The sequence below is a fragment of the Strix uralensis genome, chromosome 8, assembly GCF_047716275.1.
Source record: "Strix uralensis isolate ZFMK-TIS-50842 chromosome 8, bStrUra1, whole genome shotgun sequence".
Taxonomy (NCBI): Eukaryota; Metazoa; Chordata; class Aves; order Strigiformes; family Strigidae; genus Strix; species Strix uralensis.
In genome coordinates this window covers 11,756,587-11,784,454 of record NC_133979.1, presented here as the reverse complement: position 1 = coordinate 11,784,454, position 27,868 = coordinate 11,756,587, and the positions used below count along the sequence as shown (strand labels likewise).

At 44.7% G+C, this 27,868-nt stretch overlaps 1 protein-coding gene across 6 annotated transcripts in view; it reads left to right on the top strand.

The window, feature by feature from the left end:
• Window positions 1–27,868, top strand: part of RNF220 (ring finger protein 220) — a 232,839-nt gene that overhangs the window by 179,991 nt on the left and 24,980 nt on the right. For 4 of the 6 annotated variants that reach the window (XM_074876208.1, XM_074876207.1, XM_074876209.1 and 1 more), the window contains 6 exons: window positions 1,251–1,372; window positions 2,391–2,523; window positions 18,701–18,797; window positions 19,830–19,916; window positions 21,640–21,695; window positions 23,410–23,488. In XM_074876208.1, the coding sequence (XP_074732309.1) occupies window positions 1,251–1,372; window positions 2,391–2,523; window positions 18,701–18,797; window positions 19,830–19,916; window positions 21,640–21,695; window positions 23,410–23,488 (574 nt within the window). The remainder of the gene's footprint in view (window positions 1–1,250; window positions 1,373–2,390; window positions 2,524–18,700; window positions 18,798–19,829; window positions 19,917–21,639; window positions 21,696–23,409; window positions 23,489–27,868) is intronic. The other 2 variants (XM_074876210.1, XM_074876212.1) reach the window with 1 other exon arrangement.

Sequence of the window (27,868 nt, the reverse complement as noted above, 5' to 3'; positions counted from 1 at the left end):
TGCGTGCACTAAACTGATGCACTTTTGGAAACAATTGACAGAAACTTTCCCATACCCTGGTCCTTCTCTGCCTGGCATTCCAACAGCTTTCTCTGACTCACTGGCTGCAGGGAGCTGTTGATCCCACAGTATTCAGGCATGAAGGCTTTCAGAGCATGCTGCAGTGCTCGCAATGTCAGTAACGATTTCTGGCTAACGCAGCTTTTTGGTGGTGTCATCTCTCATTATCACATGGGCTTTCCTTGGGCTTTTCCTTGTCTCTCATTCAGAATTTTGACCTTCCTTATTAATTAAACAGCGACTTTCCTGCAGCCAGTGATTGAGTTATTCAGTAATACCTGCCTAAAGCCATCATAATAAAGGACAGAAGTTCTTTTTAATGCAAATGATTTGGTTCCAGATGTTTTGATCACATTAAATGATGGCTCAAATTAACCAGAGATTGGATTAAGCAACAGGCTACCTTGGCTGCTTTTTCTAATCATCATGATTCCTAACGTGTTTGTTTCCCAGAGCATACCCTCAAGAAGGCAGTGTAGCCCCCAGTTTTCCTCTACGTGAAAACAGTGAAATAAAAATAGAGAGCCAGAAGCTATCTAGCATAGGTGCTGTGTTCTTCACAGCAAAGATCTTTCCTCTCCTTAAGTGTTACCTGCCACCAAGATGCTGCTCTGCTTGTTTGTGATGTTTTGGGAAGGAGTTATTCAGGGTGTACAGGAGACTCTGTGGTCCTGGAAGTGACACTTATGTACCTTGTCCAAGGCTTTTTGGGCACTCTTCATCCTTCTATGGTTTAAACAAGTTCTTGTGTAGGGAATAGACATGTTAGTGGATGGGTCTCGGACTTAGAAGGCAAAATCCAGAACAGAATTCGGTGGCTTGATCACTCAACTTTGAAAACAATTTCAGGCTTCCAAAAGAAGGTATTTAACCATTTGAATAACTTACCTGGGGATGTGCAGCAGATATTCCCTCTCCTAGCTATTAAATCGTGAGTAGCTGCCTTTCTGAAATCAAGCTGTACTCAGCCACAGGCTACAGATTTAATCTGGAAAGTGCTAAGCAACAGTGTCTGTACTGTTTATGGAGGTCAGAATAGGGAGTTGCAATGGGATTTTCTGGTGTGAAATCTTACTGTTTCTACCAAGGGTTGATTATTTGGAGCTGAGCAAATAGAAGAGTGGATCTACAAACTTGACGTGTCTTCCTTTGTTTTTTTGTTTGTTTGTTTCCCTGGTTTCTCCATGCAGCTCGGATTGGAAAAATGAAACGGAGGAAGCAAGACGAAGGGCAGGTATGTCCCCTCTGCAGCCGACCTCTGTCAGGATCCGAGGAGGAGATGAGTAGGCATGTGGAACAATGCCTTGCAAAGGTAGAGGCGCAGCAGGATCGCCAGCTGCCATTCCCTTCTCCCTATTCCCAGCTTTGTCTGCAGTTGACCTAACATGGGGCAAAAACTAACAATCCTGAGCTTGCAGGCAGTGCTAACTGTCTCCCTAAGATCTGTAGTCACTTCTCTTTGTCTTGAAAGATGGGTTCTTCTCAATTTTTGTCCTGTGTTGCATTAGTAGCTTTTTTTACTTCATGCACCCTTTCGCTGTTAGTAAAGTCTAAGTTGTAGACTGTAAAGGTAGAGCAGTTGAAGTTTATGAAGCCTTTTGTAGGACTTCATGCTTCTTGTGTGGCACAGCAGGAAGAGTTCTTTCTGCGACAACATTAGAATTACTTTTTGTTAGGTTCTTTTTTAACAGACTGGCATTTGTAAATGTTGCATGACCATCTTACTCCAGGAAGTGCATTTAAGCAGAACCATTCTCTTGCTGTTCATCCCATAGACAGCAAGGAAGAAAGAGGAACAAGCCCTAGGGGAGGGAGAGAGTTGTGTCATAGGGCTTTCTGTGCTTGTTTCTCAGGAAAAGCTCACAATAGACATGATAACAAATTCATTCGTGTTGCCTCAAGAGGTGCATGGTGTAAAGAGAGGTGTTCTCAATCAGTGTGCCCCAAAAATATGCTCTAGAGAACATTCCTGCTGCGGGTCAAAGGAATCTGTGGTTTACATGATAGGGGAACGGTGTATGCAAGGCAAGGGAATGCATGTTGAAATGCACACCAGCATTGCTGTAGGAACCAGAGCTTAAATTTCCATGTGTAAAAATGATGAACCTTGCAACTTGTTTTGATCTTAAGGTTGTCAAGTTCTTCCAGCACCCATTTACTTCTAGATTTAGATCACTGGGAATGGGGGTGAGAGTAGATACTGCTGTCTGCTCTATACTTAGCTATCCTGGGAATGGTCCAGCTTTTTTTCTCCGTCCCACCATGAGTTATTAACCCCAAAGAGCTATATCATGCATCTCAACGCTCTGCCCCTGCTTTACCCTGTGCAGAGAGAAGGTTCATGCATGACTGAGGATGACTCTGTGGACATCGAGAACGAGAATGGCAACCGCTTTGAAGAGTACGAATGGTGCGGGCAGAAGAGGATACGGGCTACTACTCTCCTGGAGGGAGGATTTCGAGGTGCGCCAGTGTTTTGGGGGCCCTTGTAAATCATTCTGCTGTGGAAGTTGCTCACTGCCTATCTTTAAAGGGAGGGACCTGGAGATTTGCCTTTCACAAAGGGTGGGACCTTCAGCCTTTGCTGGAATGTAAAGTGAATTGAGCTTTCTGCCTCTTGAATGATGAGAGTGAAAATTTGTGCAAATCCTGAACAAAAGCGTGGTGTTATTTCTTGCTTGAGAAATGTGGCTGAAGAGGGAATGAGTAGGAATGGTCAGAATGGGGAGATCATTTGGGGAAAATAGCTTCTTATATGTTACACATAGTAAGAAATGTGTGGAAATATGTGAAGAGAGGGAAATAGAAATGAAATTGTAAAAATTCCCAGCCTGGAGTGACGAAAGCTGGTGTATCAGCCTCTGGTGATGTATTGAAGGTGACAGCTAAGTCGCTTTAGCACCTGCATAAAATATTAAAGGGCCAGTTGTGCATTTATCACTCTATCCCTTTTAAGGTTGATAAATGAGAATCCAGGAACCTGCTCTGCACCTCCAGCACTGCAAGCCCTTAGGGCTTCCAGACAAACACATTTTATTTTTCCTCCTTCTTTTGCTCCTTCCCCAGTGATGGGGAAATCAGTTACTGAGGAGAGAGTGAGTTATGGCAAAATTTGACCTCTCGTGAGCTTTATTGGTGAATGTAATTTTAGCTAGAAACCTGGCCCTTTTCTTACACTCAGCCCTTTGGCCTCAAAGAGGAGGATTTACTAAACTGTTCGTTGGCATGAACCTCTGGCACTAAGGAGAGTCTCTCGCAAGCAATCCACGTAGCACATGCCTAATGAGAGGAGGAATGCTGTCTCCCTCCGTTCAATAAAGAGGATGGAATGTGATCTCTTCCTATATCAGCTTGGATTTTAATTTAAAATATCTCAAGGGGAAAGGCTACTACGTAAGGGAGTTGAACTTAAAAGCCAGTCATGTGCTCGGTGACAGCCTGGAACTCCTGATCTGCTCTTACCTTCCTCTGAAATTAAATTGTAGCTGGGTTGTAGCAGAGCAGCGGATGATCAGGAGCACAGAGGTGAAGGAGCAGCTTCTTTGGGTTTTAAAGGCTATCCAGGGAAGCCCACGTGGTCACTTTCTGTATCTGTAGCCTTACCTACCTTAACTTTTTTTTGTGCCCGCATGGAGAATTGCATCTCTACACAATTCCAGGTAGAGATCTGATGAGACTGTGGAGGGCCTTGGACTATGTTTATGTAGTATAGTCACTACAATCTGTAGCAGGGAAGCATGAGATGTCTGTGTGCCTCTATTGTTGTCACTGCTAGTCCTGATGAGAAAAAAGCTACTCAGTTCATTTCTACCCTTTTTTGTGCATGCATAGTTTCTTCCTTCACCCCCACCGACACCTGGGTTTGTGCTGTCCTCAATCTTCTGCTTCCTTTAGTGTGAACATTGTGCTGTCTTCACATGATTAACATTCCCAGTTGTTTTTGAGTTAACTCACTGAAGTGTGATCTGAACCTTTCGTATCATTTCAGTCATATGGAGACCCTCTTTCAAATGAGGCTTCAGGTGGACAAAATGTCTGTAACTGATGTGGTTAGGCTGTGTAAATGCAAAGTATTTGCTCCTTGTTGTATTTTCTTCCTTATTTTAAGGAATTCTTAAATGTGTTAGTTTGCATTATATAGATCAACTACTTTCCTCCACCAAAAATTAGGTTCTAGCATCAGTCAGGCTGTAACCTCTGCTAGGTGGCTGTGCATGCATGGACAGGTACTTCTGTATTTCATACTTAGAAATAGCCTTGCTTCCATCAGGAAACATGGGGTCTGTCTCGAGACCTTCGTGACACCTTCAAGAGTGTTTAGTTACATGAACAGATCCAGCAAAGGATCGAAAGACTAGGAAAGAGTAGAGCACAACTAAAACCCTCCATGATTACCCTGATGGGAAGGCTTTTGGATTAGACTTCTTCCCTTTGCAGTGCTGGATGAAAGGTGTCTCTAGATCAGCTCACAAGCACAGGAACCTCCCTGTAGCATTTGTAGTGAGGAACATCTCTCTGTGCAGCTTTTGGTGGCAGAGCCATGGCTAAGAAGTGATTCTACCTGAGCAGCTGGCAGGTCTCTAGCACATGCATTTCTCCCTGCCCTTCCTCCTCCGCAGCACACCTCTGCTGGCAGCTGGATTCAACAGCTGGATTCAACAGCTGCCATGCTCCTCTAGAGAGGTGTCCTCTTCCCTAAACAGGGGAACTTTTTGCCACCAACTTTCTACCTAGTGTTTTGGGATGACCAGATAATATCTGCAGGGTACCCAACTACTCTTCTCAAGAAGTTTCTTGATTTGGGAAGCCAGAGCAAAGCTGGAATGATCTCCCATAGTTGGCTGATGTTATTTCTTTTCAAGCAAGTTATGCTTTTTCATGCTCCCTTTTGGGGTTCTCATGTTGTTTCTGGCTGTTGGCATTCAGAGGTCTCCATCAGTCAGGCCTGCTTTGTGCACTCTCGGGTAATCTTAAGGTGACTGTCTTTTTCCTTTCTCTGCCAGTGTTGGCTCTTGCCTTGTTTTAGGGACAGAATTCTTAATTTACAGCCCTGAAGCACAGCACAACGTTTTGGAGATGCTTTCCAATGCTTAAAACTGCTTTGTCTGAAGTTGGCAAGGCCCTCATTAACCCCTGTCACCTGAGGCTTTGTGTTCGGCTCTGTTCCCTTTGCTGAGAAGCAGCAGCGATGTGGAAATCGAAGGCCTTTTATAATGCCAGACAGCTTTGCCAGGCTACAGGGATGTCACCAGTGTGTAAAGAGATGACATGGGGAAATACATAAAACCAGAGGGGAAAATACATGTCCATGTGTCTCATTAATTTCTGTTTTAATGGTGTGTTGCTTCGAGGAGATGTCATAGCTGGGCGAAGGGGGAGCAGGATGCTGTGGCCAGCGTGTATCGCATGAGTCGGTCAGACCGTTGGGCAGTGTTACAGAAGTGACTTAAACTTAACACAGGTCCTGGCTTCTTTTCATCGTTTTTGGTTAATAGGCAAAGTTCATATTGCTCTCAAGGTGAGGAAAGCTCTTTGCTACCTATATGAAAGATCCTGCCAGGATTTCAGATGGGTTAAGGTGTGGGAAATTGAGGTTTTTCTTCTTGAAAACAGAAAAGTCAGGGAGATGAACAGCCTTGCTCAGATTTTCTGGAAGGTGGTCTAATACTTAAGGAGCAGTCACAGGCTGAAACTCTCACTTGTGTGGTTTCTAGGATGACGCTTTCTTGCTTCCAAAGTGCTTGCAGGGAAGACTTGCTCCTCTCACCTGAGAGGCTGTCTTGGAAGGTGGAAATTCTTTGTCTTCTGTGTTGGTGTTACAGCTGCAAATCCCTAGTCAGGTCTAGTGCAGCAGAGCCAAAGAACACCTTCTTGCCTGCCACAGCTTGACATACTCGAGACAGCAGTTGGAAAGAACAGGAGATGGCAGCAAGTAGGAATATGACATAACTGAGAAGTGCGGGGATCAGTATAAGCTGTTGGGTTTGATGAAGGTATTCAGTCAGCAAATATCTGGTACTTATAGCTGTCCTGGCTTCTTAAAGCATCATTTGCTATCACTTAATTTGCTTACCCCAAACTGGAAGCATTCAAGGTGTAAATTAAGATTATTGGCAGTTATATAGGATTTGGAACCACTTTGTTTTGGCAGAGGTCCCCCTTGAAGTAGGGCTTTGTAGTAGGAGAATTCTTGCTTCTGTTTGGGATAGGTGCAGAAGGCTACTAGCGTGAAATACCAAATGCTGTTTAAATCAAGCTCATCCTTCAAAGTGAAAAGCTATACAGATATAATAATCAAATATTTCCTTATCTCAGTACAGTGTCACAAGACTAAAATTTCTCTTGAAATACCTGAACATTCAGTAACCATCTATCCCCCCATCTCTGGATCATCCCTCTCCAAAGCTCTTTGTTGCAGGGGATTATTTCATGCCATCTTTGTCTAATGAGTTTCTGTGTTTAGGAAGCCAACAAGGCTTCGCAAGTGAAAGCATCAAGTGGGCTCCCTCTCTGATGTTTTTTTTTAACACTCAACATATTTGTAGCAATTCTTCTGTTCCTCTCCAGAATGGATGCACGTTACCCTCAGTGTTTACACTATAAGGTTATCCCTTTAAAGAATTCCTGAGGGAAGTTCAAAAGGGTTTTTTTTCTTTGAAAGATTCAGTGTCTCTTTTTGTGTGTATGTCTCTTACTTGAAAGAAGGGAAGGGGGGGGGGGGGGGGAGTGAAAAAAAGTGCTTTATCTGAAAAGAATCACATCAGCCTCGCACTGATAGAAGCCGCTGTCATCTCTTAAACGGCTTAGCACAGTCAAAAGGCAAGAGGACTTAAAACAGTGTCTTACACAGGGATCGATGGGTGGAACACATAACTCGTAACTGAAAAAAAAAAGAAGCGCGGGGGGAGAGATAACGGTAATGATTGCATTGAGGGAAGCTTGAGGGAGGCTTGTTCTTTGTAACACAGCTTCAAAGGTGTCTGGACCGATGCCTAAGCAAACTGTCCTGTGAAGTCGCTGCCTCTGTAGGTCTAGGAACGGCGGTGGGGGGATGCTTGCACCCTTCTGTTTCTTAGCAGATGGGACAAAGATTAGTAAATGCCAGGTTAGTGGCTCCCTTCTGCTGCTTCGGATTTGAGGAGAGGATTTTGTCACTTGGTCTCTCGACGTCCATTCTGGGAAGGCAGCTTGTCCAGGAGAGGGGAAGGAGGCGAGCGGTGGATGGGGCGGTTGGGGAGATCAGGTTGGGGGACGGGATGTCAGTTTATTGATCGCACCTCAGTCAGGAGAGCTGCAGGCGCAGTGCTCTGAGCACGAGCGGCAGCGTGCTTAATGTGATTGAAAGGCAGTTAAAATGGCGGTGACCTTTTCAGGGGGAATTAGATTGCCTGCCAAGAGTGGTTAGAGGGAGTGATAACGCCAGCTTGAGGAAGCTGTCCAGTCTGCTTCAAAGGGAGAGAGACAGAGACAGGGAAAGCAAGCTAGCAGCAAGTACCATTTAAAGCACGAACCGTGCGGTCTGATAGAACAGAGATTGCTGTCCTCTTTAGATATGAAAGAATTGAAGAATTGTAGCTAAGTTCCTCCACCTGCCCTGTCCTCCTTTTCTCCCCTCTAGCTCCCCCACCAAAAAGCCTTCCTCCGGGCACAATAGCAAGCTAGTCATCACCGCTCTTCTGGGTTTCTTTTCCTTCAGCAGATCAGTTGCATCAAAAATAACACAGAAGAGAGGGAAAACTTTGAAAATGTTAAAATGGTAAGCAGGGCATTTTCAGGGAAGGATACTTTCTAAGAAAGATCAAGATGACAAGGATCTGTCTGATAGATTGCGATACTCTTGAAGAAGGAAAAGCACATGGGGATTACTTAACTCTGAAGTTTCTCTTTTTTTTTCTCCATGCTGCCCTCCTCCCAAGCTAGCAAAGGGCTTGTATCTGTTCGTTAATGTCTTACCAAGGGAAAAGAACAGCACAACTTAGCGTATGCGTAGAGGGACGTGGTAAAGCCTTATAAGCTGTAACAAACTATAGTTATCTTTGGGTGCCTGTTTGCATTGGATCTCATGTCATGTACAATTCGGGCAGCTACCTGAAAAGTGGGACTATATTAAAATGTCTAAAAGTTTCCAGCAGATGGCTGCAGTCCCATTGTGAGCTTTATCTCTGCAGAATCAAGATGTGCTTCAGTTTGAGCAGCAAATGTTGTAGGCCAGCCTTTGTCCAGCATGCGTTAGTTGCCCAGGAAAGAGCACTGGGGCAACAGCTGTGTGCTGCTCCAATTTGTTCTCCTTCTAAATACATGCAGCTTTAGAAGCATGCTCTCAAGTGTGAGGTCCTGTCCTCAAAATGTGAGTAGATGCTTTTCAGTTCTCCTGCCTCAGCAGCAGGTTTTTGTGAACACAGTGGCTTTGCTCACATCTGGTAACTGCCTGACAGAAAGCTCCAAATAGAGGAGGAAAACTTAGTTGCACTTCTCAGTGCAGTTTCATGAACATCAAACTCTACAACAAAACTCCACAAAATCTGTTTGACACATATATGGAAACTGAAGCATGAAGAAGCATCTTCTCTAACATTATAAAGATAGTAGGAAAGCTGGAGACAGAGTTTAAAAGTCTTGCTCTAGAATCTTACCTAGTAGCCAGCTGTGCCCTCTTTTTCAGATAAAATACGAGGCATGCAGGAAGGCTTCAGGAGGCTAGGAGACTCCATTTCTCTGTGCCAGGAGGTTCAGGGTGCATTTAAGATTATACTAGTAAGAGGATATAAACTGATATCCTCAAATTCAGAAAAAGAATTTGAGTTGAACAGTAAAAGTGTGACTTCTCCTAAGACACTGTGTGGTAAATAGAAGATGTCGTTGGCATATTTAGGCCATTGGCATATTTAGGCCTTTTGGAAGAATGGTCTAGTAATGAGAATCATCTTCCCCATTTCTGTGTAGATGAGTAGAGAATTCATTCATTTTACCCTGGCAGGCTAAAGCAAACTTCAACTTGGATGCAAGAGCAGTCTGTGGTAAGAGGATAGGGAGTCTTTGCCATAATGAAATTCTTAATCTTCCTCCCACTTAGGAAGAGCTCAGTTCAGTGCCTTTCTCTGTCACATTTCCAGTGTTGGTATTCCTTGTTGCTTAGTCTCTAAGGTGAATGCATCTATACATCTGAGCATCCTTCCCAGTCTCTTGGTCTTGGTATTTTAACCTTCCTATACTGGGTTTGCTACCTTCTGCTGGTCATTCCTACCTGCTGTAAGCTTCCAAGTGGGCGAGATGTATAAATTTCATGTTTCTCAAGTGCTTATTCTATGCCTTATCCCCCCTTTAGAGGGCTGCTGAGTCCCAGAGCACTCATTTGCCTTACCTCAGCCCTTGTGTAAAATGGTGGTAATCCTGGTAATCCCTCCGTTGCTGAAGGACAGTACTTTGTACTGGTCTGATAGAGTACCCCAACCACTCCTTAATGTTTGCATGTCTCTCCTTTGAGAGCAAGTACTTGTCCGTAAGGAAATACTTGACCTAAAAATGCTAACAGATCTGTTTCCGTAGTGTTATATACAATAGTCAGGTGGGCTGTACCTGACTATTTCTCCATAGTTTGTGTCCACATACAGAATTTGAGGGATTCTATGGTTAATAAATGTCTACTGGGTATTGTACTGTATATTAATATCAGAAGTTGACTTTAGTGAGCAGGAAGAACAGGTGAGAATAGTACGTGATTTTAAAAGAAAAAAATTCAGAATTCCTGCCTTGCATACGAAAGTCAGCATGACCTGCCACGTGATTGATGCTCGATACCATGTGTGTTTAAAGTACATATAATGCTTCAGGGAACAGCATTTTCTTCATTTTGGAACACAAAGTAATCAATGGGACTTGGCAAAGAAAAAATCACCTTAACGGAAGAAAAAAAAAATTGGTGCTTATAGCTGTTAAAAGTCCTGGTTATTGTTAGTACATTTTCGTTAACTTGAACACATACAAAAATGTAAGAACCTAATTTTTATGCTTAAACTGCCAGAAACGCATTAGCTGAAAGGAGCACAATCAACTAAACCTTGCTGTTTGATTTATGTAATGCCGACAGCCACTCTAACCAGGAAGAGATTTTTCTGTGGGAAGAAGGGGAATTCTCTGCATTTGACAGTACTGTGTATGGTTCTTGGGGGAGGAAAAGGGATGTCTGTCACCCAGCAACAGAGGAAGGAGGAGAAAAATTAATTAAAAAGAAAACAGAAAATGCAGTTCTAACACTGTGAAAATTGGCAGGGGGAGTAAGGGAGCAGGTAGAGCACCTGAAGCCACTCAGTTTTTTGAAATTGACTGGTTTCAAGTTGACAGCATCCCTTTTAGACTTCAGTTTTCCTAGACCTCAGACATGCAACATAAGATCTTCCAGTCCTATCTGCTGCACCTCCTTAGCTGCTCTCTGCAATCCATTTTTCTAGTGGTCTGTCTGCTCTTGTTTTGAAAGTCTCAGGCTTTAAGACAGTCATTTGATAATTGGGTTTTTTTCCGAAGTATCTGCATTTTGCTAGAACAGCAACCTACTTCTTGGACACTCAAGCCAAACTTCAGCCTTAAGCACAATAGTTGATTGACATGATTTTAATAGCATTTTAGAATACAGTTGTTAAGTCAGGGGCAGTGAGATTTTTTCAAAAGGAAGAAGGGAGCATGGGTCTCAATGGCTCTAAACAGCTCCTGTCTCCGCATGTCGTCTCTTACACTCGGCGGTGAAACGCATTATCGAGTAGTGCCCGGAAAGTGGCTAACTGCGTTTGACACACGCCAACTCCCTGCCTCCACACTGGATAATTGCATTGTCAACTGTTCAGCAAAGTGGCAGGTGACACTGCAGCCGGATTGATTGTCCTAGTATGGAGGCTCCCAAGACTGTCAGCCACCCAATCGATAGAGTTTACACAAGACACCGTGACTGCATCTGTAACTAATTTTAGTTTAAACCTCGCAAGATGCGGCTGTCCCTGTTTCCTGGCCTCTCTTCTTTGCTTGTATCTTCTCCGTGGACGAGGAAGTTGCTTTTCCGCTGAAAGCCTGGCTTTATTTCTTGTTTTGGAGCTGGAAGTGAAGAAATCAATGGTGTGTTTTGTGGTTTCAGAGTTGAGGGCATTACAGCACATGGCTAACTAGCAGCTCCAGTTTTGCAATCAATAGGCTGATCAATTGATTAAATTAGCACTGATTTTTCTTTCTTCTCTCCAACCTAGAAGAGAATTAGTTTGGGGGGAAGAGTGCATGGGTTGGGCCTGTGAAATTTGGCCCTTGTTTTTTCCAGTCCTTGGCTGCCTTTCCCCCATGAATGCAACCTCTGTGCTCATCATTATCTAAAGTAAACTACATCGGGCCCTGCTGCCGGCAGTGGCTCACTGTAAGCCAGGGTGTCACTTTCAGCTGTTCACCAGCCTTGCTGCTTCATGCTCGGCTGCCTTAGAAAAGTCATCCTCCAAGCTCTGCTGTGCTGCTTTATTATTGGCAAAGTTGCAACATTCCTGTGATCCCTGTCAGTGGTGCTTATTGATCCAGTGATGTGAATCTGCTTAGTGATTCAAGATTACTTTAATTCTCCCTCTTCCTTTTTTGTTTGTTTCCACCCTCTCCCCAGGGGAACAAAAGCTTTCAGATCCACCTTTCCCTGACTGTGGAAAATGAGCCGTAGCTGCAAAGACTGTGGCTGCTGTTGCTGCTGCTTTTGTACTTCAGCTCTGGGTTTTTAAGAGCAGCATTTGAGATAGACATGAGACTGTTCTCGCCTTAGTGCATTAACGCTGGCATGAGTCTCTAGGAGGCAGCCATGCGTGAATGGCCACACCAGATCACACCTTTGGTCTGAGTGCGTTTGCCCCTCTGCAGCCCCAATCTCTACCTGGTGAGTTGTGGAGAGGCATAAAAGGAATCTCTGGAATACTTCTCAGTGCTGTGTGGGGTGGGGAAGCCTCTTTCCCAGGCCTTGCAGCAGCTGGCTCTTACCGTGTACAGCAGAGCTTGCCTGCCCTTTGTTCAGCACACTGCTGCAAAATGATGTTAATGGTCGTAAAATTATATGGCCCTTTTCTTTAAAGGCAGCTGTTCCTCTGATCTGTTAGCAAAGATCACTGTAAGCGTCCAAGATACTGGTAAGCAGTCAGGTCTCTGGCAGCCCATTTGTGCCTCTGTGGGAAGCTAATAGACGACATCAGATGGATGCATCTGCTATTTCAGGTGTACACTATAACGACACAGCTGGGTGTCAGTTTTCCAGGTAAATCACTGTTTTGCTTGAAATGGATCTGACTCCAGAGAAGTAAACCCCTTGTCCTGTAAGCAGCTTTTCATGGCCTCTGAATGTCAGTTTTTCCTGCAGCAGGCTGGGAAAGTCACCAGAAGAACTCTTCTATCCCTGTTTGCTCCCCCAGTTTTTCCTAGCACAATTTCACTGTCCAAAAATATGGCTGGAGAAGTGTTACGGATCTGCAGAAAGACTGCTGTTCAGCATGGCCTCATCTCTGCCTTCCTCTTGTTTTCAGGAATCTCCAATGGCTTTCTCTTCCCAAATGCCTTTTAAAATAAAACAGCATCCATGCCACCTTGTCCTCTTAGTACTAGTTTGGGATACTTCAGCAGCTGATGAAATAAACCCAGTTTAGAGCCATTCTCGGGAAGTGTGTGTGAGGCCTGGCCGTGTGTCTGCATAAACTACTTTTATTGCCTTCATTGTTTTTACTCTCCAAGAAGCCAACGAGTGACATTTCGTTAAGAAAATAGAGTGAACGTGCTGGAAAGGGAGGTTGTGCAGAAGGGGGTCACTGCAAGGAGTGTAATTAGCAAAGGCTACAGTTCTGGAGATTTACGAGAGGCTTTTTTTCTTCTTTCCTGAACACATGTAAATTACCTGTGAGCAGAATGAATGCCTCTTCCCAGCCAAAACAGGCCCCAGTGGAGCTGCATGCCTGTGAGATGGGTTTAGATTTAGACCCACTTACAGAATTTACACAAAATTCTGAATTTCTAGAATATTTCCAATATTGGCTTGACATACACCCCATACCCCCATTCCTTGGAGACCAAACAGGAGAAACACCAGGTATACAGATGAGTTTGATCTTCTGCATGAGCAGCATCTAGTAGCTGCATTCATAATGATGGTGCAAATCATAATACTAACATCTTGGTTTTGTTCCTTGGTCTTGTTTGGAGTGATAATTAATTATATACAGAACAGCTGGCCTCCAAACCTGACCTACCTGCCCAGATGAGACATGAAGAGCAGAGTTGGGGCAGAGTAGGTCTCTGCATTCCTACCTGTGCTGATAAAATTTGGCTGTGGTTGTTTGAGTCTGCACTGGTCTGGTTGTCTTACCTTTCTACTCCTGAGACTGCCAGTCTCCCTGTGAGCTCATGCCTGCGCAGGAGCCAGCAGTGCTGCCAACACCTGAAACAGCATATGTTGTCACTTTGACCATCTGCCACTGAACGTGATGGAGAAAAGGAGGGACTTGAATGTGAAGCCCTTTTATCTGTTCTGTGAATCTGCTTATAGATCATGTTAATGACTCTCGGTCTTAGCTTGAGCCACCATTCACTTGAGAGATGTTGAGATGACTGGTCATCAGGGGGATTGCACAAAGGAAGTGAGATTTGAGAAGCAGTGCAGAGGTCAGAGAGGATGCTTAGGCATAGAGAATGGCTTAAGAGAAAGAAAGGTGCAATGACAACTTATGGAAAGGGGAAGAAAAGGATTTCTGATGAGATTTATCTCCAGCCATTATTAATAGACACGTGGAAGAAAGTGGGAAGTGTTTTCTAGTTTCCTTCAGGCTCAGCTGATTCCTGTAGCCTGCCAGTACCTGCAGCCTGGCAGCAGCGAAGACATGAATTTTTTTCTGCTTTTCAGACCTCCAAGTCAGTATTTCAGAAACACTGTTGCTTGTGTAGAGTACCTAAATTTTTCAGAAACTAACTTGAATTGGTGCTCAGGCAGGCTGCTCTGAGGCCAGCCCAAGCAAAGCTGTGTACACAGTGCTGGAGGGTGGCGGGCGCTTTAGGTAAGTGATCTTGATAGGTACATTCTGATTGATGGGGGAGTTTGTCTCCCAAACTGTCACAGGGTTTATAGAGGTGCCACTCAATACCAGTGCTGGAATTGCTTGTCAGAGCACCTGGCTACAAGAGCAATGGGGATTGGAGACAAAGCTGTAACTTTGTTTTTTCTCTGCTTAATGGCCCCAGCGTCTGACCTGCTTGCTCACTCCTGTTTGTCTGGACCTTAAGGAGGCAGCTGGGATTAAGACTGTCAGAGGATTGTACTGCTTTAGCATCATGAGGCTAATTGTATCGGGGCTGGCAGCGTATGACCAGTGGTTGCCTCCTACCAAATGCACAGCAAGAGCAAAAAATTCTTCAGCAAGGGAAGGGAAAGAGATAGGAGAGTCATTTTGGTTTGTTCTTTTTTCATCTGAAAGCAGCATTTTCAAATTCACGTGTGGAATTACATTCCTCAGGCCTGAGGTGACTCTCCTTGTAAGAGTGACAGCTGCTTCTGTGAATAACAGATCATGTCTCTTGTGAATTCCTAGGTCAAACTCACAACTTAACATTCAGTTGTTAGATTTCACTTTATTACACGTTGGGATAAAGTTCTGGTCCCAAGCATTGACCTCTGGATAGCAGCGCTGGCTTTAGAGGTCCGCTCTAGGCAGTGTTGCTGATGGCCATGAATTACTGCGCGACCTTCAGAAGCTGAGCCTTGCTGGAGGAACCCTTCCCCACTCCCAGTGCACGCTATTGAATTGCAAATCACCCGAGTGTAGTGATAGGGGGTCTTCTGGAAGCTCCTGTTCTCCTCTAGTAGGTCCAAAACAATGCTGTTACAAAGGCCGTTTTATTCTGCTCAACACTCCCTGCGCTCCATTTCATGTTTTCCTTGCTCCTGGATGGCAGTATATGCTGCTGGCAGGAGCTGGAAGTTGTGAGCCCTCTTTACACTTGGGCTGAGTTAGTGAGAAGCAGGTGTGATCCTATCGGGCCTTTCTTGCATTTAGTGGTCCTCTTAATCCATTTATAACAGCACTTGTCCAGAAATCTGGTTTGAATGAGCCTGAGATGAATGAATAATGTCAAGCAGTTCAGACGTCAAATATTTGAACAGCTGCGTGGGTGTTTTCACTGGCTTTGTGGATGGAAGCAACCCCAGGAAGTTAGACAAGGAGGGTCAGGTTGAAATTGTGGCACCAAACCCCAGCCTGCCGGAACTGGCCTCAAAATCCATCCCTGCTGCAGATGAAAGGGCATTAGGACGTCCGTGGCAGACCGTTTGCTCTGCAGGTGATGCTGGACCGAGCTTTGCATCCTGTTCTTTGGTGTTCTCTTGCATGCAGTGGCAGTACTGAGATTTATGGACCTTTTGATTCACATCGGAAACATATTTTGTGGGTTTTGGTTTTCCTTTTTTTTAAAGAAGCCTCTGAAGTCCTAAAACTGATAGCACAGCTTATATTGAAAGTAACCTCCATGAACCCAGAAAATACTTTGTTTAGCATACAGTTTCTGAATCAGTTTTTTTTTTACCATGTTGCAATGGACTGCACTTGTTAGTGTTCAGAAAAAAAATCCGTATTTGGTGAAAATCTGAGAGTTGGATCACTTTACTGTGGCTTCCTTTAGGCATTGGCCTAGAGTCCTCAATTGATCAGAAAAGAAAACTTACCCTTCTCCTGCCCCTCATCTTAATGAACTTCTCTGCCCTCTTCTCTGTCTGAAATGCTGTATCAGATCATCCCAGTGTGTATCTGCCATCATAACACATACTGTCCAAACCCTTCCCATGTACCCTCCCTGTGTAGGGAGGACAGTACTCTGTTGGCAATGCAGTGGTTCCTATTACAGATTCAGCAGCAGCTCTGAAGTATTTTCCTTTCAGACTTAAAAGGGATTTTCTTAAGTACAAAGGTTTTGAGAGCAAGGACACCAGGATTCTGAAGTCAAGGTGCCTTAATATTTGTAAATTGTATCACAGTAAGCAGATCTTCTTTTCTTAAGCTCTAACCATAAACCACTAGTTGGCTTGAGTCACTTGGAAACAAAATTGATGAAAGGGTGAGTGTTTGCTGTGTGCTTGGCATCCTTGCAGAGAGAGGAACATGGGGAGCAGTCCCACTTAAATTCATTCTTTTGGACACCTTCCCTACCCCCCACCCCCCAAGGCCCTTGCTCCAAGTATTCATTGTCTGGCTAACATTCAGATCACCTCTGGGACTGGCCAAGTCACATCTCCAGCTTTGCATGATTTGTGTTTCCCACAGCTACAAGAAAAATGAAGACCTGTGTGTCCAAAGTTTATGGCCTTTGAGAAGTGATGGGCTAAAGTAATGCCAGGTGCAGGGGATGGTGTTACTGCAGGTTAAATGCCATGCCTGTAAATTACCACCCCATTGCGCACTGTGACTTCTAAGGCAGCTTTGAAAAACTGTCCAGCTTCTTTGACAGGTCTCTCTTACTCCTCTAAATCTTCTCCCAAACATTGTGATGAACTGAAGGAGTCAAGATTTACTGAATGAGCCATTGCAGCAAGAGAAGGCAGCTCATGACATGTGTTGGCTGGCAGTGTGCAGCTAGTATGTGAAACACTTCATAAGGGCCCTGCTGGAAGAGGGCTGCCCTGGTGACACCACGGAGCTGACCTACAAGCATGGCTCCTGCAGTACCTGGAGCAGACGGTGGATGCTGCATTGTCGAAGCTAGTTTTGTTACCTCTGCTAAAAATTAACGCTGGCAATTACTTGGAAGTAAAAGGTAGTTTATGCTTCTAGGGAAAGGTTAGTCTTAAAATCATCATCATGCTATGGTTATCACTCGTTAAAGACCTTCTTTATATTCAGGGAAAAGAAATATCAAGTCCATATAAACAAATTTTATTGGGGGCTTAATGAATGAGCGAGAGCGTCTGTTCCTGGAGAGCGACAGTAAAGAACTGTGTCTGCATGGTGTCCTTGGAAATGAGACCTTCGCCTTGCCCTGCTCTCTGCACAGATGCAGACTGTTAGAAATATAGCTTGGTCTTCTGGGCTGGGAAAGCGCAAGTTTGCTGCTGACAGCATGAGCTTGTGTAAGTGTGCTGGTGAGAGCCCTGTAGAGCGAATAGACTCAGACATCTGTATCCCTAAAAGGACTACCCTAACGCTTGGAAATGTCCTCATTCTTCAGAGATGGACCTTATACTCAGTGCTTCTACATTAATTTTAGCTTGTCTTCTGCATTTAGAACAACGTTCGCAGGGCAGAAGTGCACTCGCATCACAGAAATGTGCCCCCTTTGGGGCATTTGTGCAAAGCCAAGGCTATGTCTACTCTTCCAGTGTTTGCAGGTGGGATTTGCTCCTTGGTCTAGTCACAGACATAGTTTACCAGCCATCTGGATGTGCCAGGTCCTTCAGGCTCCAGCAGGTACTCTCTGTGAGCCAGGTGTCCAGGTCTGCTGTCTGGACAATGGGGTGCTAAGGGAAAGAGTGCACTGGAGGCACCTGGAGTGAGCAGATTTCTATCTGCATAGCTTATGTCCCCAAATAGCTTAGATCTGCTGCAGAATTGAACATGAATGAGGACCTTGCACCACCCTAGGATTCAGTAGATCTTTGCTTAATTTCCAGTCTCATGGGAGAGAGCATATCCAGTGTCACATAAAGAATAAATATATGTATTCCTTAGTTTCCCTTCTATTAATAAACCTTAGGCAGCAAATACCACATGAAGGTTCATCTTTGTAGGTGTTTGTGCACAGATTCAATTAAAAGAAGCCTGGTTACAATCAGCAATAACACAGTCAACAAAATGCTTGAGAACAAAAATAAATATATATATTGTTAGAAAGTGGCAATTGTCACACAGCTCAGTCGCAGGGGGAACTGTTTATGTTTGCTTCCTGCTGGAGTTGGGACTGGGCTCTTGCCTAATCCACCCCTGTTGGAAGTGCAGGACTCTTGTTGACTTGCACTGGAATTTGCTCACCTTAGAAGTGCTTGTAAGGAGCTGTTAATGACTGTGGAGTCTTTTTTTTTTTCCTCCTAGAAACAGGTTTGCTATTCTTAAATGTTTTGTATTGTAAAAATCTAAGCCATGACTAAATGCAGTTAAAGAAGGAAAAGGTATTTCTAATTGTATTTTAGCCTCTGCCTGCCCTCTGCATCTGAATTAAGGACTAATTCAGAATATCCCTGTGGCTTTCTCTTAACTGCTAGTAGTATACTTTTTGTGTTAACCACTTTATGAAAAATCAGCCTTCCTTATTTTCTATGAAAAATCAGTCTTCCCTATTTTGCTTCAAATACTTTCTGCCTTTGAGAGAGATCCTTCCAATGCTTTCAACTTTAAAATAACTCCTGTAGAGAGCAAAAGGTCAAGAATGTTTCATTTCCAGTGTTGAGGGGCATTTTAGAGTATAAAATCCAGGAAGTTAGAGCATTTCTATGAGTGTTTTCTCTGCACTCTTCTGAAAATTGTTCTTGTGCAGTCTTTGGAGACAGTACCTTTTGTGAGGCTGTTATGAGTAAAGGACAGCCTGCGGACTGGTGCTGTTACACCATCCTTAGGAGAGACCTCCTGCACTTCAATTCAAATGCTCATCCATGTGTTTTATTTTCTTCCAGGTTCTGGGTTTATCATGTGCAGTGGCAAGGAGAATCCAGACAGTGACGCTGACCTGGATGTGGATGGAGACGACACACTTGAATACGGGAAACCACAGTATCGTTTTTGAAAGGCTTTTACTGAGAGGGGACCTAGGGGTGCATCTTCAGCTAGCTTTCATACAGTACTGCCCTGGGTAGTGGTGGATAATCTGTGTCCAGCCCTACTGGAAATAACACCACCTTTTCCAGCTAACATGTTACTTGAACTAGGAGGGATTCCCAGTTACTCCCTTTGAGATCCTTCTATTGATACAGCACTACTTCAGACCCACTTGGTGAAGTCTGTAAGTGACATTGTAGGATATCAAAATTAGTGTTTCTCTATTCTGTTTGATCCAGGTTTCTTCCCTATAGATAGCTTTTCCTGTTTCATGAGTTTATTTTCCACAAGACACCCATTTGTTTTCAGGGGTTTTGTGCAGTAAACATTTCAAGCATTATTCACCTGCCACTCTGAGAGACTGAATTAATGACTGTGGAGTCTTCACTAATGAACTATTCATTAGATAATTCATGGGCAGAACTACCATTAAGGGGAGTTCTTGGGAACTTCTCCACCTGGGAGCCAGGCTCTTTGGACATTGCTTTGGGAGAGTTGTGGGCAGACTTCTGCCCTGCAGCAACTGTAACAGACATCAGGGAGGAATTCCTGCAAGGGTATTATGGAGACACTGACTTAGCTATGATGAGGAGGAATATATAGCTATAGAATTAGATTTTATTGAAATCCACCAGCCTTTAAGACTGAAGCCCCAACTATTAGCTGGTAAAAGATCTCTGTACCTCAAAACAGAAATAGTGGAATTGTGCAAGTTAGGCTTGCAGAGGTTGAGGAATTGGTTTTCCCCTTCTAAGAGGCTGTGGCATCGTGTTGCTGTCAAAAGAGTTTTCTGTTTCTTTCCACCTAAAACAAAACTTTAATCCAGAATTTAAAAGCAAGCCCCTCCATGGATACCAGCCCCTCTTCTTATGAGATGTTCCCTGTTGGAATTAATTTGTTCTGTATCCCAGATAGGTGAAAGGCTTTTGAGGTGGTTAGGACACTGTCTGCAGCAAGACTGTATGTTCCTTAACCCCTTGTGCTCAGGTACACAGAGGCAGACGTTATCCCTTGCACTGGGGAAGAGCCAGGTGAAGCCAAAGAGAGGGAGGCGCTCCGAGGTGCTGTTTTAAAGTAAGTACTATGCCTTTCTAATTTGCTTGCATTACTTTTGGGGAATCTCAATTTGTGGAAAATACCCATTCACTTGAGCGCAAGGGTCACAGCAGGAGAGACCTACAAAGAAGCATAGTGTGACAGATGGGTCTCCATTTCTACCCGTGCAGCCTCATAAAGCCTCCCTGCACACTCTCCCTCCCTTAACCACCCCACTGCCCAGCCAGTGCTGTCTCTTCTTCCTGAACAGTGCTGGACAGAAGATGAATTCTGACGATGGGGAAACTGTGCTGTACTAAAGCCTTATGTGTCATTTTGCTTCACGGTGAAATGTGGCCTCTTAGGAGTAGTATAATGTGATGCCATCCAAATCTTGTTCAACACGTTAGAAGTCTGGCACCCAGGATATGATTTCATTGCATCCCATTACATGTTGCGGGGTATGCAAACTAATCCTTCTGCATTTGGCTCAGGTTGGGGCAGGATGTGTTCTCTACCCACATATGTATGTGGAGAATGTAGGCAGCCAGCATTCAAAGCACTTGGGGAAGCATTTCAGGCAAATAAAATGAGTTAACAGGGAGCTAGGATTGCTTTCTAAGCCCTCTGCCCTGCATAAAACAGGGCTTAAATTACCCCTCTATCTGTTTCACTGAGTGATCCTGTGAGGTCAAGGTTGAAGTGATTGATAGAGCAGTGAAATGAAGTTTTCTTACTGCTTAGCCTGTCACAAACACTAGTTCAAAACTAGGTTCTACTCCATAGAAGAGTGGCATTTGCCACACTGGATCCAAGCCATTGGTCTGATACTTTGCTAACCATGCTCGTCCATAGGCAGGGCCTCAGAGATGCTGAAGTTCCTGCACAGCCAAGACAGCGGTATTGTAGCAGGATATCAGAGTACCCCTTGTCAGTGGCTGTGGACACTTAGTGCTTGGTGAGACAACTTAAGACCTGAGGCCAGGAGACCCGGTAACTACATGTGGCTTGCACCTAACACATTGTTTTTCTGTTTGGGCAACATCCTTGCATGTCTCCTGAACTTGTTTGCCCATCTCTAAAACAGGGGAGGTGATGTTGCTTGTAAAAGCACTTTGAAATGCTGGCAAGATTCTGTAGAAATGCAGTAGGGTAGCTGCTGACATGAAGCATGAGCCTGTGTTAGCTTTTGAGTGCAACTGTCTTAGCACATAGAGCTTAAATGTTATACAGTGACAGGTGTACAGCCTGCTCAGAAGATTCCTTTCTCTTACAGTCTCTGTTACTGGCTTGCAAGTGAATGGACAGGGTTAGGAGTTGTCTGTACTTCAATGCTGCTGTTCTTCAAATGGAAAGATGGAAAAGATGGGGCTTATGAAGGTGTAAAGTTATTCTTAAAGGGAGAAGCTATTGCAACACAGAGGATTTCCATTCATGAGTCAGGTTTTCATCTTCGAAATTGTGTATTCAAAAATGAGCATTAGGTCACGGGTGCTGTTTGAATCCCAGGCCTTCAGGCAGCATCACAACCCCCGTGTGATTCAGCAGAGGTCACAGCTAGAAGTGTAGGTTGGGAGAACACTGGTGGAAATGTGAACTAGCACAAAAACACCTCCTGCAGCAGGCCAACCGCTCACATTTTGAAGCCTAGACTGATGGATGGAAGTATTGAGAAAGAAGTGGTAGGTGGAAGGGGTAGCTTTACCTGAGCAGCAAAATTTTCCATACTCAACCTTTAGCATTCTGCCCTTTTCTCTTTTAGTGGTGGCACACCCAGTACTCGAATAACACCGGAGTTTTCTAAATGGGCCAGTGACGGTGAGTGTTGAACTTGTAAATTATTAATTTGTATGCTACAGGAGGGCAGATAGATATTCCATATCTTCTGATTGCCACTAATGAGGCAACCGGTCGTTACAAATGCTCTTCCGCAGTACACATGTACAATCGCACTATCTTTTTGAAACTTTACAGCACAATTAACTGTAGTCAGTGACAGCTGGGGTTGTTCCCAAAAATACAACCTTAACTGGTATGGTGATAAGAGATAGGGGTTGGACTGACTTGCTGTCATGTCACTAAAAGACAAACTGCTGTATCACAGAGGGGGCCATCAGAGCTTGACTGGGTGGTGGTGGTGTTCAGCTGCTGGGGGTTTAAACTACACAGGCACCTGTTTCTTGGGTTTTTTTCAACTGCTTTCTGATCTCCCCTTCGTAAAAGGGTGTGCTAGAGACTTGTATCATGATCTGTTGGGTAGGTCTTGTCCTTGCTGGCCTCTGTATGGCAAGAAAAGCCTGCACCTGTCCTGCTTCATGACCTGTAGTTGAGACTCCAGAGCAAACAAGTCTCACGGTGAAATTGTACCTTTGCGTGCATTATTTGAAAGCTCATAGCATTAAGGGCTGGGGAGGGAATCTTAAACCTATGTGACTGCTGGGACTTTTTATTTAATGCCAGCAGCACTGGAAGTGTAAGCAGCAACCTAGTGGAAATATGAGAATAATAAAACCTGGCGCTTTCCAGCTGTAGATGCCAAATCCATTTCCAGAGCTGGGCAGTGCTGCTCCAGCTCCCTTAAGGAAGGGAACTGAAGCTCAGCGACCTGAAGAGACTTGTCCCAATGATTTTGTTCCCTGCTCTGTTACTGTAATGCTTTGGGCATTTGATTGCCAGCCTTGAAAGTACCTACAAGACATAACTGCTTGCCAGTGGGAGGGGGGATGGGTAGAACTAGTTTTGCCAAGGGCATGATGATTAAACGGAGAACATAGGATATCTATCGAAGGCATTTTCTTCTGTGGGATAGGCAATCACATTTATTTTCTGTGATGTAGGAGCATTCACTTGTAGGTGTGTTTAGCTTCAGTGACTACAGCCACAGAGGTGATAAGGAAGCAGCCCCGATGGCACCTGCTATGAGCTGTTTTCTTCATACTTTTTACCTGAAGCCCCTGTGCGAACCTACAGCCCAGGGTCTGGCCCCAGGACAATTCATCTGGCTTATCTCCTACTGGTATCTCGCACCCCCTCCAGTGCTGGAAGGAACCATGGGACTGCTAGTACTAGGAGAGCTATGAGCAGACTGTTCTGTCCTACTAGTTACCTAGCATATATTTTTCTCCCTGTCTGTGTCTGAGGGGTCTCAGAAAAAGGGAGAAGCTGAAAGCAGGGTCTGGACTGGGTGGATTTGCTCCGGACCCACCTTTCTAGAAGTACACTTTGGTGCGGCAGCCACATCAAACCTTTCTGAATTAAATCCTGGCTTGAACAACTGGTACAAATGTGAGGGTCAGTCAGTATGGAGTGGGGAGAGGGTAGGGGTTGTATCTTCAGTCCTGAATCATAGAAGCATGCTGGCCAGGGAGAGGGCCTCCCTGACAGACAGGGACACGTAACATCGGTCTCTTCTCTCTCTTTGCAAGAATCGGCATGAAAATGACTCATTGAGGTCCTCTGCTTCTGAAACTTAACTCACTCAAACTATTTCATTGGAATGATCTTACTGATTTGTCTGTTCTTCCCTCAACAGAAATGCCCTCAACGAGTAATGGTGAAAGCAGTAAACAGGAGACCATGCAGAAGACCTGTAAGAACAGTGACATTGAAAAGTGAGTGTAAAGTGAATAGCTTTCATTTTTCTTGTTTGGAGGAACCATAGTGTCCCATCTGGTGTTCCCAGAAGCAGTGCTTGTCTGAGGGTAGTGTCATGGTACCAGGACAGGTAGGCATATTTGAAGCACTTACACTGAGGAGGGAAGTAGTGCTCCAACATGAAGCATGGACATGAAGCTGTTGGTGTCCTGACTTGCTTCTGCTGTGTCCACAGAGGGCCTGTGGGGAGTTCTCCCCCAGATATCTGCGTGGATAGGTACCCAGTGACAGGGAGCCCAGACTCCAAAGGGCTTCTCCACTTCAAATTGCCTTATTTTAAAAGATGTAGATAGATATATCTATGCTTTCCACCGTATTCTAGTTATGGTGGGTTTCCAAATATGTTGTGTGGTGTGTAACAGCCTAGACTAGAGCTGGGACTTTAGATGGAAGATGAAGATTCAAACCCACTTTAATCTGACAAAAGCAATTGGCTTGTCGAGCTGTACTGTGATTTTATTTTTTTTTTATTCCCCCTGCAAGATTTCAGCTATCAGTGTGTCATGGGATCCTGCTTTTACTGGAGAAGTTACCTTATCATTGCATCTTGGTTTTTGAGGGCAGTCCTTCGCTTGGTCTCTATTCTGTTTTCTGCATGGTACCTGCATGCTCCACCCTCCATCTCTCCAGCCAAAGGGAATCCCAGCAGCCCCGTAACTTGACAGAAGTGTCACTGACAGAATTTCTTTTCCCTTAAGATCCAGATTTCACCTTTGTATGGTTGCTAACAGAAATAATATCTCAGTTCCTGAGTTTTTTTACCTGCAGCCCTTCCAGTTGATTAAGAAGTTTAAGTCCCAGTGGTTGAGTATACAATAGTGCAGGGGCTCCTGGCCATCTCCTTTTCTGTCCCTTTCTGCTACCTGGATATCCTGCAGCCTAGTTTGGGATAGAAACAAATGGTTTTATCTGCACTGTGCATTTGGGTAACAACCTCTATTCTCAGCCTTCTTCCACACACTGCTAGGGTGACTTACTGTTCAGGCAGATTTGATGCTCCAAGCCTAAAACTATGGGCTCTTCACTGCTGCCACAGACTGCATTAATTGGGATGGGGCAGTGTTTTAAACTGATTATTGCCTCACATAAAATGTTGCCCCAAGATGAAGTGAGAGACAAACAGCTTGAATGAGGTGGAAGCAATGAGGTAATTATGGGTTTTAAACAGATGGCATTTACATTTTGGGGATGAGGTCCACTGATAATTTGGGATGGGGAAAAAATCTGGTAGTAGCATTAAGCTGACTTTACAGAAAGGGGTTTTTTTGTAATGTAGTTTGTTCTCCTCCTGCCCCTGGTCCTGACTTGAGAGGTTGTGTCCCTGGCACATTTCGGGATCTCTGACAGTTCAGGGAGCCTGGCAAAGCATATGTTCACAGTCAGGGGTTAACTGGGGAAACTCCCTGCTGCAGAGGAAACTTTAACACTACTTTGCTGTCTCAGCACTTTCCTTTTTACAAGGTTTTATTAGCATGTTTCAGATGTGGGCTGTCTGCTGTTCGATGCTTCTCAGTGAGCAGACTTTGGCCAAGGACCACTGAGTTTGGCAGCTCACAGGTCAGTGCAGAAGCAGCTTTGTCCTTAGAGTGAGCCAACCGTTGCATGCTGCCTTGGTGGCAAGGACTCATCCGTTCTGCCCTAATCTGTCAGCCTCTGTCTCAGCTGCTGCTTGGCATCCCTTTGGGCCTCCTGCCTGTCAGCCCCGCAGCCCTCCACCTTCCCAGATCCACTCCTATTGAAAATCTTTAAACTGCAGGAGCTGAAAGGATTTGACATTTTCCAGAACACTTGAGCTCAAGTGATAAAATTGACATAGCTTTAATAATCTGATCAAAGAGGCTTTAGCTAGCACCTTTTGAAGGATCCTGGAATCCTTTGCAAACAACACTCATGCCAACACCGCTGTGAAGTGGGGGGAGTGTGTGTGTGTGTGTGTGCGCGCGCGTGTACATGTACGGATACGCTCACCTTGCTCCACAATAACCTCACCCCACTAAAGCTTCAGTTCTGCAAAAGGTAGGAAAAGTCAGCAAAACCCAACAGAAATTACAGGAAAAGCCTTAAGTGTCCTGCTGAGTCTTTCCAATAATGTTGATTTTTTGAAAGTAGCAGGGAAAGCTTTTTATTTAAGGTGCTTTATTTTACCAAGGTTCAGAAAACAAGATGGTGTTTCAGGTGGAGAATTCCTGGCTGTTTTTTTTCTTTTTTTCTCCTTTCCTTTGAGATTCGTGCGTGATAAATAGTTTCTGTCCTGCCATTTAAGGAGTCTGAATTCTCTGTGTGCTTGTCTGTGTAGAGGGGTTCTGTTAAATTAATTGATAACAGGGATCAGAGCTAGAAGCCTACAGAAAAGGAGGGGGAAGGGTTTCACACTGTCTGGCTGTTTCCCACTCCACTGCTGAGGCATGATATATGGCGACCCAGCCCAACAGGCTAAATTGATTCATCTCTAGTTCCTGTTTCTTAATCTGGAGCTAAATTGGTTTCATTTTTCTTGTTTTGGGTGGTGCTTACAGGAAGTTTTTGGCAGCTTCACTTTACTCCATTGTTTGTAACTTTAATTTTTGCCTTTAAATCTGAGTGTTATTGATTGGCATATTAAACCCCGTGTAGCATCTGATTAGCATTTTTTAAATTGTCCAGAAGCACGTGCCTTACCACCTGTGTCAGCCGTGCTCTCCGTTTAGAGCAGTGGCTAATAGAGTTAGCAGTGATCCGTGTATTGATCCTTCTCTCATAAGAATGACGTTGCTTCCCCCTCCCCTCTTCCAAAAATAAATCTAGGCAAGAAGAGCGGTGTGGTTTTGTTTGGTTTTTAATCCATTAATACAGTACAGTAAGAGGTCCTCCTTTTGGCATGCAGCTGAAGCTCTTTGAGCAAGTTAATTTAATCTAAACGTAGGTTTTTGTGGAAGAGTCTCTTGCAAGTAGAACAATTAGGTTTAGGGTAAGTCTGTGTTTGTTGCCCTGCTCCTTCTGCTGTGCCAGGTCATCAAGAGCTTGGATAGGTTGACCTCATCTGCGCTGTGTTGAACTTCAGATGGCAGCCTCAGGTAATGAGAGAGATGGCACTGGTCCCGCCTCTCCTTCCCAGCACTGCAGGGTGTCTCAGCCTTGCTGAGCTTTTCTAATCTTGCCAACGTGAGGTGTCTAGGAGACACCCCGGGGTGCTGAAGGCTCATGGGGAGAGATAAAGGAGCATCGCACTGGCTTGAGCTCTGCCTGTCTGCTGAAGACCCCCAGCCAAAGCCTTCCTTTACCTCAACTCAAGGTGCAGCTTTGCTCAGAGAGAGCAGCCGGTTCCTAATTGCCCAGGCATCCTCCCCGACTCCACCAACGTCGTACTCTCAGCCGAAGCACTTCCGCACATGGAGAGCTGCAAAAAGCACCTTCTCCGCAAAAAGTCTTCCTCCCCCTCCCTCCCAAGATGCCGCCTGCGAGGGTCTGGTGCCATTTTGAAACCGAGGTTCCCCGGGGTTAAAAGCCAGCATCGTAATTCAGAGTGCCAATGTTCAATTTTGCTTTCTGCCACCAGACTAGATTGCAGGCCAGCGAGAGAGTCTGGGTTAGTGGCCCACTGGGTCACCTCCCATTTGTTTTCCTCAATTTTGTGTTGTCATAAATTCATTCCAGCCCGTTGTGGTTGATCAGTTTATCTCCGCCGGGGCAGGGAGCGCTGCGAGCATGATATATGGCACAGAGCATTGTAGCCAGCCTCTCCATGAATCACTCCAGCTGTTTGGTGTCAGCCCCAAAGCAAACAGGACCCGGCCGCTGAGCGTTGACTACGATGAGCTCAGTATGGGAAGAGACATGACGTATGAATGTTTATTTAATAATTCTCTAATATTTCCAGCGGAGTGTGGCTGTGCCTTCTGGGGGGGGTGGAAGACGGGGGGAGGTTGAAGAGGGAAACTCTAATCTGTTGGGGTGGGTCATAAATCAGGCAGACAACATCATTAATCAGGGATGGGACAGAAGTGGAAGGAGGTGGGACTGGAGCTGCCATCCTCAGTGGGAAGGGGGCTGTGCTCTTTTTTTTCGTAAAACAAATCTTGTTTCTGATTCCTCTTGGCCCCAGCCGCGCTGCCCGCATAATAGCAAACCCAGACACAAGGCTGTTTAAGTGAGTATGCTACCTCTGCTATAAACCTTGCAATACGAGCCTGCCAAGCATTAAATCCCTTTATAATTATCTTCTTTATATAACACTTCATGCTTATCACGCTTCATTGGATGAGACGCTCGTTGGGTTAAAAAGAGGGGTTTAGAGACAAAAAGCAATTGTATTTGTTTTATTTTTCCTGTCTCCTCTTTCCTCCCCTTCTCCCCCCACC